Source organism: Microcaecilia unicolor, chromosome 2, assembly GCF_901765095.1.
Source record: "Microcaecilia unicolor chromosome 2, aMicUni1.1, whole genome shotgun sequence".
In the NCBI taxonomy this organism is placed as follows: Eukaryota; Metazoa; Chordata; class Amphibia; order Gymnophiona; family Siphonopidae; genus Microcaecilia; species Microcaecilia unicolor.
Genome location: NC_044032.1, coordinates 576,269,472 through 576,289,296, shown reverse-complemented (window position 1 = coordinate 576,289,296; position 19,825 = coordinate 576,269,472). Strand labels below are relative to the sequence as shown.

General features: G+C 43.4%; 1 protein-coding gene across 1 annotated transcript in view; it reads left to right on the top strand.

Moving 5' to 3' along the window:
* The window catches only part of TRAPPC11 (trafficking protein particle complex 11), a 179,683-nt gene that overhangs the window by 42,420 nt on the left and 117,438 nt on the right, over nt 1-19,825 (top strand). The window contains exons 4-8 of the mRNA XM_030191512.1: nt 9,741-9,811; nt 11,513-11,627; nt 16,089-16,188; nt 17,578-17,651; nt 19,625-19,721. Of these exons, the coding sequence (XP_030047372.1) occupies nt 9,741-9,811; nt 11,513-11,627; nt 16,089-16,188; nt 17,578-17,651; nt 19,625-19,721 (457 nt within the window). The remainder of the gene's footprint in view (nt 1-9,740; nt 9,812-11,512; nt 11,628-16,088; nt 16,189-17,577; nt 17,652-19,624; nt 19,722-19,825) is intronic.

Below are 19,825 nucleotides of genomic sequence, written 5' to 3'. Positions count from 1 at the left end.
CAGGTTGCGAAATTTGCAGGCTGATTTTATGGCGTTTCTGGGAGGCAGGTCCACAAGGTTTAGCATGTAGATTGGGGTGTCCGCGTGAATGATTTTGTGTACAATCGTGCAGATCTTGAACACAATGCGTTCCTTGAGTGGGAGCCAGTGAAGTTTCTCTCTTAGGGGTTTTGCACTTTCATATTTCGTTTTTCCAAATATGAGTCTGACTATGGTATTCTGGGCTGTTTGGAGTTTTTTGATAGTCTGTTCTTTGCAGCCAGCGTATAGTGCGTTACAGTAGTCCAGATGACTTATTACCATTGACTGTACTAGGGTACGGAAGATGTATCTCTGTAGTAGCATAGCATCCCAGTTAGGTCAGCTCCTGAGCATGAGCAGAGGTTTAGCTGGTATGGGTTCAGGCCTGCTATCCCTAGCTCTCGTCGGGACGCTGAGCTGCATTCAGCCTTCTAGTGTGGACGCTCACCCATAGAGTGGGTGTCCAGCCCTGCCATGCCATCCAGTCAGTTTGGTTATCTTTTGATACCTCAACAAGAGGGAGGCTTTTCTGTTGCTGGGAGCTATTCTTTGGCACTCAGCGAGAGGTCAGCTGGCGCTAACACTTGCTGTGACCTTCTCTTGCTTCAGCAAGTTACCTTTCGAGATATATGTGAAGCAGAGTTCTGGAGAGGTTACCTACAGACTCGGGACTTCGCAGTCTCAGCTGTTCCCAGAGATTGAGCCTCAGGTTTTGGGAAATCCTTTCTTTGGTTGTCTGCTGTCACGTTCTGTGGACAGGATGAGGTTTCTTTTCGAGTTCCTCAGCTTCAGAGATTCTCCTGGCGTTCAGTGTTTAGCTGCTGCTACCGGGCTACTAATGCCCTTGGAGCCCCCCAGTACTGGAGTCTGATCTCTCCTCTGTTTTCTGAGGGCAGGAGGTCTCCCCAGGTCCCATGGATAGAGGGACAGGAGGTGCTGTAGACCTGGACCTGTTTGGCCATACGATTCTTTCCTGTCATTACAGTGCCCCTCCCTGCTTGACATCTCTAGACAAGCTTCCGCTTTCACGTCCAGTGGTTCCACCCACTGTAGCACTCATCTTTGTTTGAGCGCCATGGATGCTTTCTGGGAGTGTTGGAGGAAGAGGTTGTTGTCCCATTTCCCTTCCGGTTCCAAAGCAGGGAGAATTCCTTCTGCCTCGGTTTGGACTTCTAGTCCATCGCTCTGCAGTAGTTTTGTTTCTTTAGGGTGAGTTCTTGACTTCCTGAATCTCCATGAGGTGGATTACATTTCCCACCCTAGGAGCTTAAGTTTGCTATCCTGGAGCAGAAGATATAGCCTAGAGGTTGGAACAGCAAATTTGGCATGCAGGAATGGTCAGTTCAAACCTCACAAGAGGTACCAATCCACCTCAGTTGTTCACTTCTCACTCAATTACCACAGGTACATAATTAGTATGAACACAGCAACTTGTTTCTGCCTTTTCTTCCTAGGTGTTTTTTTTTTCCATATTTTCTTGTTAGCCCGTTGTTCTTGCTGACTGAAAATAATAAGAAACAGCAAATCGCCTGGACCAGATGGTATTCATCCTAGAGCACTTGCAGAGCTATTGTATATGTAATTTATCTTAAAAAATCAAGCATGGTACCGGAAGATTGGAGTGTGGCCAATGTAACACTAATTTTTAACAAGGGCTCCTGAAGTGACACGGGAAATTATAGACCAGTGAGCCTCATGGCAGTGCCGGGAAAAACGTAAGCATGAATTAATGAGATAAAGCCAGCAAGGATTTAATTAAGGGAAATCTTGCCTCACCAATCTACTACATTTCGCTGAAGGAGTGAAAAAAAGGTGAACAAAAGGATAAAAGTGAGCCAGTCAATATGGTGTGTCTGGATATTCAAAAGGCATTTGATAAAGTACATTATGAGAGACTACCAATGGATTAGGAGGTAATGTCCTAGTGTGGATTAAAAACTGGTTAAAATATAGGAAATGGAGAGTAGGGTTAAATGGTCAGTATTCTCAATGGAGAAGGGTAGATAGTGCGGTTTCCCAGAGGTCTGTGCTGAAACTAAATGATCTAGAGATGGGAATAACTAGTGAGGTAATTTCATTTGTTGATGGCACTTTAATATTCAAAGTTGTTAAATCACAAAAGGATTGTGAAAAATTGCAAGAGGACCTTACGAGAGTGGAAGACTGAGCATCCAAATGGCGATGATGATTAATGTGAGCAAGTGCAAAGTGATGTACATGGGAAAGAGGAACCCAAACTTATAGCTATGTGATGCAAGGTTCCATATTAGGAGTCGCCACCCAGGAAAAAGATCTAAGTGTCATCGTTGATGATATGTTGAAACCCTCTGCTCAGTGTGCAGTGGTGGCTAAGAAAGCAAATAGAATGTTACAAATTATTAGGAAAGGAGTGAAAAACAAAAATGAGAATGTTATAATGCCCTTGTAGCTCTCCATGGTGCAAGCTCATCTCAAATGCTGAGTGCAATTCTGGTCACCACATCTCAAAAAATATATAGCAAATTAGAAAAGGTACAGAGAAGGGCAACAAAAATGATAAAGGGAATTGGACAACTTCCCTATGAGTAGAGGCTAAAGCTGCTAGGGCTCTTCAGCTTGGAGAAGAGATGGCTGAGGGGTCATATTATAGAGGTCTATAAAATAACCAGTGGAGTGGAATGGGTAGAGTTGAATTGCTTGTTTACTCTTTCCAAAAATACTAGTACTAGGGGGCACGCAATGAAGCTACTAAATAGTCAGTGTGAAACAAACTGGAGAAAATATTTCTTTCTTCAATGTGTAATTAAACTGAAGAATTTGTTGCCAGAGAATGTGGAAAAAGCAGTTAGCTTAGTAGGGTTAAAAAAGGTTTGGATAATTTCCTAAAAGAAAAGTCCATAAGCCATTATTAAGATGGACTTGGAAAAATCCACTGCTTATTTCTAAGATAAGCAGCATTAAAATGTGTTTTTACTGTTCTGGGATCTTGCCAGGTACTTGTAACCTGGATTGGCCTCTGTTGGAAACAGGATGCTGGGCTTGATGGACCTTCAGTCTATCCCAGTATGGCAACGCTTATCTTCTTAAGTTTTAATGAGCTTCTGCCAACGTTCCCATCAGTATGTAGGTGTGGGCTGGGATGTGGGGGTTTGAGGGATCAAGATATGTGCAGACCCTCTTTTTAGTTTTGCATGGTTAGTGGAGGGGGGGGGGTTTGTAACTAGTTGTCATTGGGTATTCTGTACATTCTGATTTCAACAGTGTTTTTTTTTTCTTATGCGAAAGCAATAACATGTATTGCAGCAACAAAAGGACATCAGTTCATGTGATCCTGCCTGTGTATGGTGCTGTGATCCTGAGATGCAGTGCTGCATACTCACCTTGTCAGGGCCCTGCAGCAGATGAAGGCCCTGTGGGATTCTATCCTGCCACACCTCAAACTGTCATGCTGTGCCTCCAGTAGGCAAAAATTAGGTGATGGCAAATGTGTTAGGGTCTGCCACAGCCAGCAATAAAGGTGGAACTAAGGTTGCTCACCGTAGCACTTGACACAGGTATAAGGTCTATGCAAGCAGCTGCTTAGTTCCTTATGGGGGGAATGACCATGCAGGACTGCAGTCTCCCTTTCCACTCCATTCTCCCAGAACATGGCTGTAGGGCATTTGGGAGTGGGGCTGTTCTGAAGCTGACTCATGAGACCTGATATTTCCCTGCCAGGACCTCGGGGGTAGGCCGGCCCCTCCGTTGGTGAGGAGATGACCAAGACAAATGTCGGAGTGACATGTGCAGGGAATGTGCCCGGTTTATGCTTGTGTCTCTGACAGATCTCTTGGTGAGGAGCTGGCCCAGGAGTCCTTTTATTAAGTTGTGGTAAAAAGGGCCTTGCGCTATCAGCGGGGGCTGTTTTTGCTGCGAGCTGCAGCCTTTTTACCGTAGCGGGTAAAAAGGACAAAAAATGGCATGGCCATGTGCTAAGATTTTGCTTACTAGGCCATTCGAGGGGGAGCAATTATCATTGAGGTGGTGTTAAGGGCTCCCGCATTAACCCTGCGGAAACTACGTAGCACGTGGCGCTGCCCGATTATTGCTGGGTTAGCTCTGCGCTGAAAAATACAGCACTATTCCCTAGCGCGGGAAATGACGCATGCTGGGGCTGGAACTACCGCCGGCGCCCATGTTGGGCTGGTGGTAGCTCCAGAGTAGCGTGCGGTAAGCCTGTGTTGGGCTTACGGCCGCTCTGTAAAAGGTAAGTGAGGTACCGGTCTGCCCCCAGGACCTGGTGATAAATGTAGAGACCTGGAGGACTTCTTGCCCTTACGTTTGCTTTTAGATTTCAGAGCCCAATGTGTGTCTGAGGAATTAAAACACAACACAAATTTATAAGTAAACGTATGGGCTAAAGTCAGCTTTAGGGAGAATTGTCAGCAACTACAAAATCAGCAGTTCTACTAAACAAGTCTGTGAGCTGTCCTTTTTGCTGATCTGCTTTTATTAGCAAATTTCAAAATGCAGATTCATTCTTGGGCATCACAACATAATTGGCAAAAAACACACTTTTTCCTTTCTCAGGCTCTGTCTGTCTTTATACATCAATAGGTATGTTGTATCTTTCTTTGGCTAAGCTACACTATTTACTATGTTACTATTCAAGGCCTTTGCTTGAACATTTGGTAATTAGCCTAAGCCAAACATTCACAATTCATAGTCTCCAAGTCAGTGAAACTTAAACTTCTTTCATTATATGACTGACACAGGCTTTCCATTTCTCCCATATCCTCTACTAGACCCCAACTCTCTAGTTTTCCCTGGGTTCCCTCCAGGGTCGCCACTACCCTGGCAGGGCAATATCTGGCCTTAGCTTGGGAAGGGTCCCGCCATTGTTCCCTCAAAGCTGAGCAGGAGTCCTCCACCTACAGTCCTGCCAGTGGGAGGTGCTGTTTCACTTTCACATTTTCAATAGTGAGAGACTGACTGACTCTGCAGGACTCCAATGACCCTGCCTGTCCTTAGCGATTGAAAACACAATATTGAAGCACCACCACCACCCACTGGTAGCAATGCAATTGGAGGAGTCCCACTCAGCTTAAAGGGAACAGTGGGACCCACTTCCAGATGCCCTACAGTCATGTACTCAACCAGTGTCCCTCCGGTGATTAGGGGAAGGTTTTGAAGGTAAACTGAACAAAGGAGAGTATCACCTAATATAGCTACAATTACCTGGACCTGAGAATATAAAGCAGGTCACAGAAACAGCTTTGTGGGTCACAGTATGGGACAGACTGCCTGCCTATATCACCATGGCACTCTGTAGCCATTGTGTCCCCTGGGGGTTCACAATCTGCTAATTATTCTATAATGATGTTGCCATTAGATATCTGGGGTTGATGGTCCGTGACAGAAACATTAGTGCAAACCTGGCGTGCTGGTTTCCAGTCCAGCTCTATGCTGGAGGCTAGAATCAAGTTCCCATCACAGGTGTCCCTTGCCAAAGATCCTAGGTAGACATTTGCACTGCTAGCCCCAGGTAAGGAGCCACATGTATTGATTTTGGCTGCAATTTGCCTATTCTAAGCATTTCTCCGTCTGTTCCTGACCGCTTGCTGCAGGAGACCAGCCCCATAACCCTCCTTCACCCTTCTGCCTCACCCTTTTGGCAGACTGCATAGAGTTCCTCAAAGTAAAAGTGCTTGCTTCCTTACCCACAAACAGGACAGAGGGCTATGGAAGATGCGCAAGCAGCTGCTTCATATCTACATATTGACATATTTATAACACCGATGGATATTAGAAGGGAGGTAAGGGAAACAAACTAGATACAACTATGGGGGATATATACATGAGGAGGGAAAGGAACTGTTAGGCACATGTCTGTTCTCTCACAATAGCAACCAGTCAGTGTAGTAAGCACCAGATGACTTTGGCCATAGCAGAGGCTAGAGTTTACTCTGTGTTCAGCAGGCCAGAGGGCAGGGGAATAGTGGGGCACCAGCCAGGAGCTGCCTTCAGAGGATGAAGAACAGGAACAGTTACTGGAGGATCCCCCCACCCCCTGTGGATTTTGCAGATGGCTCTGTAGTGGCTGAGGGACCTTACCTCTGGGCCTACTGAACATAGGAGGGGTAGGACAGGAATAACATTAAAAGAAGCTACAATTCTGATGTTTGTGGGGTGAGTTAACGTTTTAGAGAATGACAATACATAAATAAAATGATCCCTCTTAGCCTTGGGTATGGGTGAACACATGAGCAAAGTTGAATGGGGTTTACCACACAAATGCAGATATGGAGGACTGCCACTAAACAATAGGAGCCAGCTGAAAAGTGACTTGAAGCACAAGGCTGGAGAGAAACTACCAGATGTGGTCTTTATGAACCTCATGCCTGTAGAGAACATGGTGCACATGCCCATTCCTAGGACATCTGCATAGCAGAAGGGGAAGGATAGGATCAGAGGTCTCTCCTTACTGGAGACAGTGGCAAAAGTAGACTCCAACTGGCTCATGTGCTGCAGAGACAGAGTGGAGAGCAAATGAGTTAGTTTCCCAGTTGTGGAAGATTCCAGGCAGATGAGAAGCCACCTCCCCCTTAGGAACGATAAGGCAACATTGAGGGTGGAAAATGGCATCTAAATCACAGGATTTAGACGTCATTATTCCCAAAACCTTTACATGTGTGGGTCGTAAAAAAAAAATGTCCATCTCCAAAATGCCTAAGTAGCTGCATCTGAAATGTCTTCAGTGCCCTATAAAAACATGCACAATGGGGGTATTTTCAACCATCCACATCCCAGAATTGTTATGGCACCCAAAAGTAAACCCTGAGCAGGAAATATAATTTCAGTGATGGCGAGATTGAGCTCCTTGTCAATGAAATTGCGGCACACCATCACAATCTCTTTGTTCCCAAAGGGCAAGTATATGCACTTAACACCAAGGAAAAAGAAGGCTCACCATATGCGACAAGCTTAATGTGGTCTACCAGGCACATAGAGATATAGAGGACATTAAAAGCAAATGGAGGCAGATGAAGCGGTTTGTGAGGCGCAAGGCTGTGGCCAGCTTGCTTGGTATGGACACCCTATGGAGCACATGGTGCACAGGCTCCTTCCCCAGAAGGGCACCTCAGCATAGGATGGGGAGTTACTTAAGTCTGGGCAAACAAAGCTGTGCTGGCTGATCTCTCTTCCTTAAGCAGGGACAGTGTGTGGGGACCTCATTGATAGCTCTCCTATATGTAATACAGGTATGTGGGAGATGGGGTAAGAAGTCACACCAGAGTACGTGCTGAAAGGCTGGCTCTCAGGGGCTAAGTCCCAACAATTCAACAGGGAGTACAGGCTACTGGGCGGGTCTGGGATCATGCAGCTCGCCAGGTGGAGGGCTTCTATAGCTGTAATGTTTAGGTGCCTTCTTTCCCTGTGTCTGCCTAGGTCCATCACAAACCATTGCCTATTCCTGCTTTCTAAGCCTCTGTGTTCCTCTCACTGTACCCTACACACCTCTTCCACTATCCTTCCTTCTGTACCCACCTGGCTGTGTGGCTGTCCGGCACCCTGGCCTCTGAGGCACGCAATGAACCATATCTCTTGGCTCCTACAGTGTTGGATGTAGAGGCATACATCTTTGTGTTGCAAGACTGTTCCATTCCTCATCAGCTGTGGTCTAGAAGTGCACATGGAGGGATATGTTTAGGAAGGATGCAGCAGACTGCCAGGTTAGCTAGTACAGCAGACACATGTCCTCTTATTTTCCCTATGTAGGCGAGGACACGGAGTCCAGTGGAGAGCAAGGAACCAGCAGGCAGCCTAGGGACATCTGGAGGAGGGTGAATCAGTGACAAGTGCTCACAGGAGAGTACCGTGGGGGAGAGAGAGAGAGCACGCTAAGGACACGAGCCAAGAGCTGCCTGCAGGGATTAAAGAGCAGAAGCAATTAGTGCAGGAACCCCCCCCCCCCCCCCCCCCCGTGGCATTTGCAGGTGTCCCAATAGAGGCAGAGGTGCCTGATGAGGAAACACAGCCGGCCCGTAGGGGGGAGGGGGGTGCAGGGGGAGGGGATGGGTAAAGGGACGGTTTGTGTACTAGGGAGAAGGGAGATGGTGGTGGTGGGGATGTTATAGAGGTGCTATGCACAAATAAATAGTGCACTTATTTATTTATTTATTTTATTTATTGCATTTGTATCCCACATTTTCCCACCTCTTTGCAGGCTCAATGTGGCTTACAATACATCATGAATGATGGAGAAGTATAAGAAATAAACATTTAGTATTACAGAAGGATCTTGGGTAATATGATAGTAAAAAGCATGATATTAGTATAGCAAGCAAGTGTTATGTGATATTTCCATGGAGGGGTTCACATTTGTTACTCTTTGTGGTATGTCTTGTTAAAGAGATGTGTCTTTAGTAGTTTGCGGAAGTTAGTTAGCTCGTAGATCGTTTTTAAGTTGCGCTGCAATGCGTTCCAGAATTGTGTGCTCGAATAGGAGAAGGTTGACGCATGCATTAGTTTGTATTTTAGACCTTTGCAGTTGGGGAAGTGAAGATTGAGGAATGTGTGGGATGATTTTCTAGCATTCCTGGGTGGGTAAGTCTATCAGGTCTGACATGTAGGCTGGAGCATCTCCGTGAATGATTTTGTGAACTAGGGTACATATTTTGAACGTGATGCGTTCTTTAAGAGGGAGCCAGTGTAGTTTGTCTCCTAGGGGTTTAGCACTTTCATATTTTGATTTACCGAATATGAGTCTAGCTGCTGTGTTCTGGGCTGTCTGAGGTTTCTTGATTATTTGTTCTTTGCAGCCAGCATAAGAGTGCGTTACAGTAGTCTAAATGACTGAGTACCATTGATTATACCAGGTTATGGAAGACATTTCTGGGGAAGAAAGGTCTTACTCTTTTTAATTCCCACATTGAATGGAACATCTTCTTGGTTGTGTTTTTCGCGTGACTCTCAAGTGTTAGGTGTCGATCAATGGTGACTCCGAGAATTTACTTACATTTACTGAATATTGGTGAGAATATTGTCTGATGCGAATTCCCAGCTGGTGTGCTCCCTGATCAGCTACGATGGAGGTGAATGGATTGTGCACTTGGAAGTCTTGCTACCAAATTAAAATTATGCAGTCTTTTGTTGGGGAGGGGGGAGTGACAACTCATTTTCCAGTCTGTTTGCGATACTCCTGATATGTGATATTATATTTCACAGTTTAATGTAGCTATACTTTATTGCCCTAGTACAGTGTTTCCCAAGTCCAGTCCCGGAGTACCCCTTGCCAATCAGGTTTTCAGGATATCCACAATGAATATGCTTGAAAGAGATTTGCATAGAATAGAGGCAGTGTCTGCATATCAGGTTCAGGACTGGACTTGGGAAACACTGCTCTAGTAGAAGCAGAATTACCGGTATTGAAATTTAGATTTCAGGCATTTATTTTCTTAAACTAAATGAAGTATGTAACACAGTACATATCTAGAATAATGCTTCCCTAGAGATAATGACCTTAGGCGACAAAGCCTCTTGCCTGTCTGACTGCAAGTACAGCGCATCTGTTTGTGTAGGTAGCTTCAGTATATGCAATATGTATGTATATATAATATATAAGGAAGATCATACTTTATCATTTAATCTGTAAATAGATATACTCTGAATTTGAATCTGTTCAAGCATAAATATTTTTCTGTCTTATCCTATTAAAAAGCATAAATCTTTTTCATATTTGAATTGTTTTGCTTTTGCAGGCAGAGTTTGCAGGGGAGAAACACAAAAGTTGCTGTGGTTTTAATTCAGAAGAAAACACCCTTGCCTCCAGGTATTAAAAACCTAAGAAAAATGCAAGATGACCAAATTTAAGTTCTAGGATCTGTTCCATTGTTATGACTTAAAATAAAAGGAAAAGAAACGGAAAGCAAGCCTGAGTTGCTTACCTCTAATAGGGGTTCTCTGTAGATGTCATCATATAGTATGGCTACATTCCTATGCTTTCTGTGATGGCTGCAGTGTACAGATGCTCTCCCATACTGTAGTTCATTAAAGCTTTCAGTAGGCTTCTTGAGCATGCATGGGGATTCCCGCACCATGTAGCTCCTCACTACTTTCTCAGGGGCCGATGCTCAAAAGTCATCGTTAATAGCCATGGCTGAACTTAGTGAACAAGGAACAGAGGTCGGTGCTCAAAGGAAATCACATGCAGATGAGATGCACAGAAAGTCTGCATGCAGTTTGGTAGGGAAAGTGCCTGGCATATGCGCAAAATGGTCTTGCAGTAAGCGTAGATATTATTCACATGCCCAGACCAGGGAAAAGGGAGGCAAACAAGTGTAGTAGATGTGCTCCATTGCACATGGAGAAAAGCAGAAATAACATAAACTACAAAACAATACAAAATAAAAATTGAACTTGCCTTGAAAAATGGCAGCAACTGTGCATCATAGGAGTGGAGGAATGGCCTAATGGTTAGTGCAGTGGTCTGAGATCCTGGGAAACTGGGTTAGATTCCCAGTGCAGCTCCTTGTGACCCTGGGCAAGTCACTTAACTTTCTATTGCCCCAGGTACAAAAAAAAAACACCTTAGATTATGAGCCCACTAGGGAGAGAGAAAGCACATACATATAATGTATACAATTGCGTACGTCTCGTAGCACTATAGAAATTAGCAGTAGTAGTAGTATAGGCGTCTATTATGATTTTTATATCAGCCTCTTTGCTGTCCACATCAGCTGTGTTTGCTTTTGTGCCAGTGTACCGGGTTTCTTTTGTCCATATGGGGAGGACTGTGCTTCCACTGAGAAGCTGCCCTTTCACATGCAGCAATAAACCAACAAGCAGACCAGCAGTTCTGAATTACTGTATCATATTAAAACGATCACCCAACGTGGTCACATTTCATTCACAGGCTGTGTCAGGGGTAAAAACTATTGGGGATTAAAATAAAAGCTTCTCCAAATAGATCCAATCCAAACAGCAAACCAGCACTTCAGAGTTCAGAGGGGCTGCATTCCCACCAGCACTGCTAGTCTGCTTGTTGGTTTATTGTTACACTTAGTTGCGGATCATCACCTCTTGTTGTTTGTGCATTTTCACATGCAATGCCTTCTTGGACCTGCTGGAAATTTTTGAAAGTTACAGATAGGTGCTCCCTTCTTTGCATCACACACAGTGCTCGTTTTAATACTAATGAGCTTGTTTTAATACACTTGCGCCTAGTTTTCAGCTGCTTTCGCGAATGGTAAAAGCAGCATCAAAACCCTTTGAGCATTAGGCGCAAGATAATGTATGTGCAAAAACCAGCTAAAACTCAGAGAATAGAAGACCCAACTTGGATGATGAAATCAGGAGCCTTCCATCTGCCACCGGACGTACCACAGGTTAATAACTCAATATAAGCATGTAATACTTTTTTTTTTTAAATAGCCTGCTTCATTTACAGTATTTCAAAACAGTTCAATTTTGATAGTTCTACTAATCTTTCCCCATTTCTCCCTTTTGTCCATCCTTCTCTTTGTGTCACCAGGGGAAGATGTGATTGCTTCAGAAAGAGCAGCAGCCTTGTGTAATGCCTGTGATCTCTCAGGCAAGTCCTTGTTTGTGCTGCCACACACAGACCATCTTGTTGGCTATATTATTAGGTGTGTATGTTAGCAGAGGTTCTGGTATCATTGCTGATGTCTATGAAATATATCACTGCTTTTCATTTCTCAGGTGAAGAACTTGGTGCACTTTGATTTCCCCTTTATCAAAGTTTGTTACAGCACATTCCTAACATTATTTATATTTATATCCCGCATTAGCCCGAGTAGAACTCAAGTTCAATGTGGCTTACATAACAATTAGAAAAGCATAAACATGTTCAAAATATATTAACAGAAAGTAAAATGCATCATATGTTAGACCACTAAAACTTGAGTTAGGAGCAGATGTAATTAAATACTTAGGGCTCTGTTGCCTAAGCCGTGCTGTAGGCATGCAAACTTTTTAGATTATTAGCTTTTCTAGTATCCCTAGTGCCTTTTTGCCCGGCTTTAAGTTTTATTTATTTTTCAGCTCCAGAGGCCCCCTTAGGCCTGAGCTCTGGCTGGGTTGCCTTGACCTTTTTTGGGGGTGAGTGGCCTTTTTTTTTTTTTCTCCCTCATCATTGAGCCATTTGATTTTGCGTCTGCCATTTTCCCTTCTATGTCCCAGAAAATTCCCAGTGGCTTCAAGCACTGTTCCCAGTGTGATCGAATCATCTCTGGGACTGAACCCCCTTAACTGGTGTCTCCAGTGCTTTGGGCCAGTCCATGGCATTCATTCCTATGTCCTTTGCCTGCGCAGGCAGGAGAGGAGCCAGAGAGATTCAACGTGAACGCATTTTTGGCACCAAGTCCAGTCCATTAACATCAACATCAGAAGCATCTGCTCTGATGGCTGCAGCGGTTAATTGACAGACAGACATTCATGTTTCCATGTATTATGTGAATAAGCAGGGGTTACAGGATCCTACCCCTTGAGTCAGGGAGCTGTCGGAATGTGGACTTGAGCCACCAGTTACAGCATGGTACTCCAGGCCACATATCTGGTGGGGAAGCAGAACAGTTTGGCAGTCAGGCTGAGCAGGGTCATGCAACCACACGAGTGGTCTCTGAAAATTGGCATTGCCTGCAAGATCTTCCGAATATGGGGCAACTCCTCAGTGGATATTTTTGCCACTCATCTCAACAACAAAGTCCCTCAGTACTGCTCCAGACTCAGATCACACGGCAGGCTAGTGGCAGGTACCTTTCTCCACCTCATCTTTATGCATATCCTCCCATTCCTCTGATAGGGAAGACTTTGCTGAAACTCAGGCAAGACAAGGGAACCATGAGCCTCATCGCTCCATTCTGGTGAGTCAGGTGTGGTTCCCTTTACTTCTTGCATTGTCCTCTGAAGAACCATGGAGATCGGACTGTTTTCCAACCCTTATCACCCAGAACAAGGGGTCTCTTCATCCCAGCCTCCAGTCCCTGGATTTTGAGAGCCTAGAATTTTCCTCCTTGCATCTGCCAGAGTGTGTCTCAGTCTTACTGGCTTCCAGGAAAGATTCCACCAAGAGGAGTTAATCCTTTAATTGGAAGACGTCTGCTGTCTGGGTTGAGAGCCAGGCCCTAGATCCTCTCACTTGCCCTGCACAAAAACTGCTCGAGTACCTCCTGCACTTTTCCGAGTTTGGTTTGAAAACCATCTTGGTGCAATCAGTGCTTTCCATCACCGTGTAGGAGGTAAACCCATTGACAAAGTCCTGTATCAAACCTCTTACTGTGTCATGGGACCTCAATGTTGTCCTCACCCAGCTGATGAAAGCTAGTTTTGAGCCATTTGATTCTTGTCACCTGACCTGAAGGTCTTGTTTTTGGTGGCAGTCACTTCAACTCAGAGGGTCAGTGAGCTTCAGGCCCTAGTAGCAGATCCACCTTACAAGAAATTTCATCATAATAGAGTAGTTCTCCGCACTCAACCCTACTCCTTTCTAAGGTAGTGTCAGCGTTCCATTCTAACTAGTCAGTTGTTCTGCTAACATTCTTGCCCAAACTTCATGCCCATCCTGGTGAAAGTGCACTGCACATCCTGGATGGCAAGCGATCCTCAGCCTTCTGTCTGGAGCAGACTAAACCCATAGACAGTCTGCCCAGCTTTTTGTTTCATTGCATCCAATCTGGATGGAGGTAACCATTGGGAAACGCACTTTGTCCAGTTGTTTGGTAGACTGTATCTCTTTCACTTATGCCCAGTCTGGGCTGACTCTTGAGGATCATGTCACAGCTCACAATGTCAGAGTTGTGGCTACATTGATAGCCCACCTGAGGTCAGCCTCTGTTGAAGAGATCTGTAAGGCTGCAACATGGTCTTCAGCCTACACATTCACATCTCACTACTGCCTCGAGCAAAATACCCGACATGATAGCCGGTTTGGTGCGACATTACTGCAGAATCTGTTTAGTGTCTACAATCCAACTCCACCCTCCTAGGCTTTTTTTTTTCTTTTCCAAGCTGCACCTTCTCAACCAGTTTGTACATAGTTTCAGGTTGTTTAGGCCTTGATATTGCAAGTCCCTATTGTCCTAGTGTTGTTTTCAGTGAGCCTAGTAGCTAGAGATTGCCAGTTGTGAAAATGATATGACCTGTTCGTCCTTGGAGAAAGTGAAATTACTTACCTATATCAGGTATTCTCTGAGGACAGCAGGCCAATCGTTCTCAGACCTTCCCTCTTCCGCTTGAAGATGTCTTTTCCAGCTATATCAATAGCACAAGGAGGTTTGATAACAGGAGACTGAATGATATCACAAGGCTGAAGCCAGTCTCCTCCCAAGGAGGTTTTAATTATCCCCGATGCAGCTGCCGCCATCTTGGTACACCCAGAACAATGACATTGATAGGGTGACAAACGCCACCCACTGGCTTCAGCCCACGTAATGGGCCAGATTTGCTCATTCTGTCTCCTGTTATCAAACCTTATTGGTCTCATGCTTGCACCTCGGGCAGGAAGGCATCTGCACATGCATGGTGGGATGCTGCCAAAGGCCTCTTAAAGGGACAGTGCGCTGGGCAGCATTCGCACCTGGCTGTGTCGGATGATGTCATTCAATTCACAATTGTGAGAATGATTGGTCTGCTGTCCTCAGAGAACACCTGTCAAGGTAAGTAACTTCGCTTTATCTATATGTTAGAAGAGTGTCCATCAGAAATAACAGGATTTGATGGCTTGAAAATTTTGCAGCATAGTACATGTGCAATATATTCTCTCTTAAGACTAGAAAAGTATACACATGGAATCTACAGAATTTTCAAGGTATTTACATTGTGTGTGCCTGCGTATAGATTGTGTGTGTGTGTTTGTAGGTCTGCTCAAGCCTCAGTCCTTTCTCTTCCTGCCTCTCCCCCACCTAGGGTTTCCAATTCAGCCCAGGCCAACTGAACAGGCTTATTCAATCCTGTATGCATTGTATTGTAATTTCACATTGATTTCCCAAAGGTAATAAGAACTACAGCTCTATTCAGTGGGATAAGACCAGGACTAGTTCATCCTGTTTTGACGACCTGATCCAGCATTTTCTGTTTTCCCTTCTTGCCCTCCAAGCAGTAATATGTTCCCCATAAGCTTAATTTTGGCCTTCCACCAGTCTCTCTTCCCTACTAAGCAGCTCATTTTCTTATCTCTGCAGAATTGGTTAATATCTCTTGCCCTATTCCTGTGTTTTAAAAACAGCTTAAAAAGACAGAACACTGGGGCTTTTGAGATGCTGGCAGGCAGTGTGCTTGCGTAGTTGTGTGGTAAATGATTGATCAGTGAGCAACTTTGATTTTACACTCCTTTTTGTAAGTATAATGTGCATAAATGGAGTGGTGTATGTACTGGTCCTTTCAGTTGCTTGTGCCTGATGATGTCAGAATGCTATCCCCTGTTTGCAGTATATTCTGCATTATTTGAGTTTACTGAAGAATCAGTAGTAATAGTAAAACACAAGAAGGCTATGAAATTAGCCTTTTTTGTGTGTGTATTGCACTGGAAGCCTATGCTTCTCCAGCCTATTTTGTTTTTATTTTTATGATTTTTTCTTATTTTAATCTACACATTGCCATCAGTGCCTCCTTATGATGAAAGTATGTGTGATATCTGTACTCTAGCTCCGAAGAGTTTGGGGATGGTAGTGGTTTTTTGCAGTCTTTGTTGGGATATGTTGGAGTGTTTTATCCACCAAATAAAACCAAAGTGGCCAATGGTAAATTTCCAGCAAAATAAATCCTAAAATACTGTTGCGAACTGACCATGTAAAAGATATAAATCTGATTTCCCAAACTGTGTCACAAAACCCACATTTGAGGTTGCAACTAGGTGGACTTTCCATAGATGCATTATTACTCTGCACCTCCAAAGGATCAAACAGTTGTGTTTGGCTGGGGTCATGGAGTCATAGCCACACAAAGATTGAAAGCATTGATTGAAATTGATCTTTTTATTCATGTTTCTCATGAATTTATCTAGAGAGGTTCTTTAAATACTATCTTAGTTGGGCAGATTGGATGGACGGTGCATGTCTTTATCTGCCATTATCTACTGTGTTTCTTTACAGATTGGAAAATGCCTTCTATGAGCATGCCCAGACCTACTACTATGCAGAAATCCGAAGGGTGAAATCACACAAAGAATTTCTGAACAAAACAACACACCAAGTAAGAATATGAGATTTGTATTTTTAGTGGAATGTGGGCGGAACTGTACCAATCTATAGTTGTGCCCAGTGCAACTTGCCCACTGCTGCCCCAGGCCCTGCCTGATTCACCACTACCAATGGGAGGAAAAGATGGACTGGGAGCAGCTTTTTGCACCCTTCCATATCTGCATCCTGCACAGCCACACCTCATGTACGGCCCTAAATATGGGTAGATTGTTCTCTCATTTCCCCAAGTAGATCTGCTGTTTGTCATAGGAGCTTGTACATCTGTTGACAGGTATGGCTTTTAGAGTATTAGGAGTTCTTTCTTTAATGGCAAAATGCTTTATTCTAAGCGTATAAAAGCAAGTTTCCTTAGGGAAGAGAGCAAAGCTTTATAAAGACCTTTATTGTATTCCGTGACTTTATTTTTTCAGGATTCACTTTAGTAGGATTCTGACGCGTCTCTTCAGCTAGATTGTTTTGCACATATGACTGCAACTAGAGTCTAAGCAAACTGCTTTTTTTCAGTTTTGGCCAAAACTGAAACTACAGCGGACTCATCACCTGGTATCAGCCAAAACCAAAAACTCAAATTTGGTTGTATGAATGTGAATCAGTGAGGGCCACTAGGAATTGTCAGAGCTTGCGGTCTACATCCTTCTGGGACACCCACAGTATAATTTAAATAACGAAAGGCTGTATTTTACGTCCAATCAAAAATAGCCTCCACACACATGGACTGCAGCTAATGAAAGCCAAGATGCTTTTACAGTGGCTGACTTTATGCCACACTCAGAGTGACAGCTGATGTCATTACTCCACAGAGAGGTTAATTTCTAAGGATCATCTTATCTCAAATTTACAGTCTTAAATTCCTGCTAAAATTTCATATCAAATGCATTTATGTGGAGCACTCTATTTAGTATATAAATTATTGTGCAAGATCACAACTGCATTACTTGCAATCGCAGTACAAAATAAAGAAAACCGAAAACACGTGGCCGTTTTTCATCTGAAATCATGGCCAAAAATTAAAATAACCTTACAGCCAAAACCGGAAGAAAAAAGATTTTTGGGCTGCTTTTGACCAAAACTAAAATTTGGTCAGCCTCTAACTACAATGAACCTCTTGTATTTCCTTGTACCTACTGAAGTAATTAAAGCTTTGTCTATATTTGTTTCACTGCTAAGAACTGCACTAAAGAATGTATCTAGACTAGTATGCTCAATAGGAAGATGCAGTTTTTACTGTTAAAGCAGTTATGTAGTAAGTGTGTAGTATTTGAAAATTTTCTGCATGTATTCACATGTTCCTTTTACTTGTGGTATTGTATGAGTCTGTACTGATGGCAGTTTTTATCTAATATACACATATATTTTATGTGTGTTTTCTTTGGTATTACAGCTGCTGTTTGTTAGACATCAGTTCAAGATTGCTTTCTTCAGTGAGCTGAAACAGGATACACAGAATGCACTAAAGTAAGGGTTGACACGTTTTTACCAGTGAAACTTCAAAATGTGACATTTTCATACCGGCAGACTAGCTGGTATATCAAATCCCATCCCTTTCCTTTCCCTCCATGCCAGCCATAGAGCTAATCCATCAAGTGATCTGCATGAATAACAACTTCCAAACAGTTTGTAGTGTGTTTTGAGGAGCTGAAAAATATCTCCTACAGTTGGAGGCTTGACTAGGATCAAACTGAATAGCAAACAGTACAAGATACACAGGTTGAGAATCTGTGATCTAGAGGCAAACGTTCCTATGTTGATGGCTTTGGGACTGCCATCTTTCAGTGGTGGCCTGCACATAGCGCTTTGCTGAACCACTGTTTTATAGAGTGGGCTGATCCAACCCTGGACTAGTCACCTTTTTTTTTGTTGTTAATCACAAAGAAAACACATAGAGCATGATTCTGTAACTAGGAGCAAATTATATAAAGGAACATACTTTCCTTTATAGAATACTAGCCTAACCAGATATATACACACTTTAACATCTAGATGCGAGCACTTACACAAGCTTAAGAGCTGGTATGTTAGTACCTAAGTGCTGCAGACACATGTGTAACCTACAGCATTCTATAAGATAGGCATGTAAGTTTCAGCCATACTCTGCTCATGGTGTATACCCCCTTTGCAAATATGAGCTGTGTGAATTAAGCGGGTGTTTACAGAATAGCACTTAGGCAGAATTTTGGCAGTTACATGCATATGTGCACAGTTTCGGTTACTGGCTTGAGTGAGCTGCCATTGTATATTCTTTTTTGGAATATTCTTTAAGAGTCCATTTGATTTGACCCCCTGATACAGGCGTACTCGTGCCAAAACAGAGCCTGTGTCAGGTCTATGGATCTGTCATAAAGTATTCTTGATTGTCCCATAATTGACGGCCCTTGGTGCTTTTTTTCTTTGTTCCTATATGTGTATTTTGACCCTCTCTTCTGCCATTTGATTATTCTAAACACACGCATACTTGGTGTATAAATGTTAGTACCGTTGTTATAGAATTTCCCCTCCCCCCCATGACATTTGACCTATAGTTTATTTTAACTTAGTATACCGCCTTATTTTGGTGGCAAATCAAAGCAATGTACAGGGGTTAAATCGGACCCTATAGAAAGTATTCTCTGGATTCTACACATGGTACTGAAATTTCAGAGCTATGAAGTAATGGGCCTTAAAAATCAATAATTGAACTTAGTTGGCACTAATTTTGGATTTGTATCTGCTCGTGCTCTATTTTATAATCCCTAGCACCTAAATCCAATAGCGTGTAACTGAAAAGGGGTGTGGCCAAAGGGGCATTGGTGGGGGGGGGGGGTCAAGGTGTGTTCCAGATTTTTGTGTGCAGTTTTATAGCATAGCGCCATTTATGTGCTAAAATGCCATGAGTTGGGCACTAGCATTTGCAGCAGTTTTCAGCTGGCAGAAATACCGGCACTCAACTTCAGGCACAAGAATCACCTCTAAGCACCATTCTATAAAGGGTGCTCATCTCGGAGCACTCTTTATAGAATACTGCTTAGCACTGATTTTTTTCCAACACCACGTTTTGAGCATCATTTATAGAATTCCCTCTTTTATGTATAAAGCTCAAAAATGATCTGAATAGGCCCACTTGGTGGAGGACTTGAGTTTGCTTCCTGGCCAGGATTCTGCTCCCTAATCTGACTGGGAATGTTGGGAGGAAGTCTCACTCATTGCTGAAGAGGGGCGCGTACCAGCCAGATCACTTACCATATTTGATAGGGAGCATCAGTTTGTTTTTTCAGCCAAGAATTGTTATTGCAGTGTCTGATTTAATTAACTTGGATAGGGATGTAAAAATAGTTGAGGAGAGAAAAGAATTTTGTCATTTTTAAAAATTTTTAGACTTTCTTTGTATTAGAAGAATAAAAGTTTATGAAAATTATTAGACGTGCCATTAATCTGAGTACTCTTCTTATTAGGAATTACAGGACAGCTTATAATCTTGTACATGAACTAAGGTCCCATGAAACCAACATGCTGGAAATCAAGACTATGGCTGGATTTATAAACTACAAGGTAAAGACACTGCAATTGCATGCCCATCATAAAGAAACCATAGGCAAAACCCAAAACTTCTGGGAGCGCTCAATGCCTCGTTCTCACTTTTAACCTTGATTTTT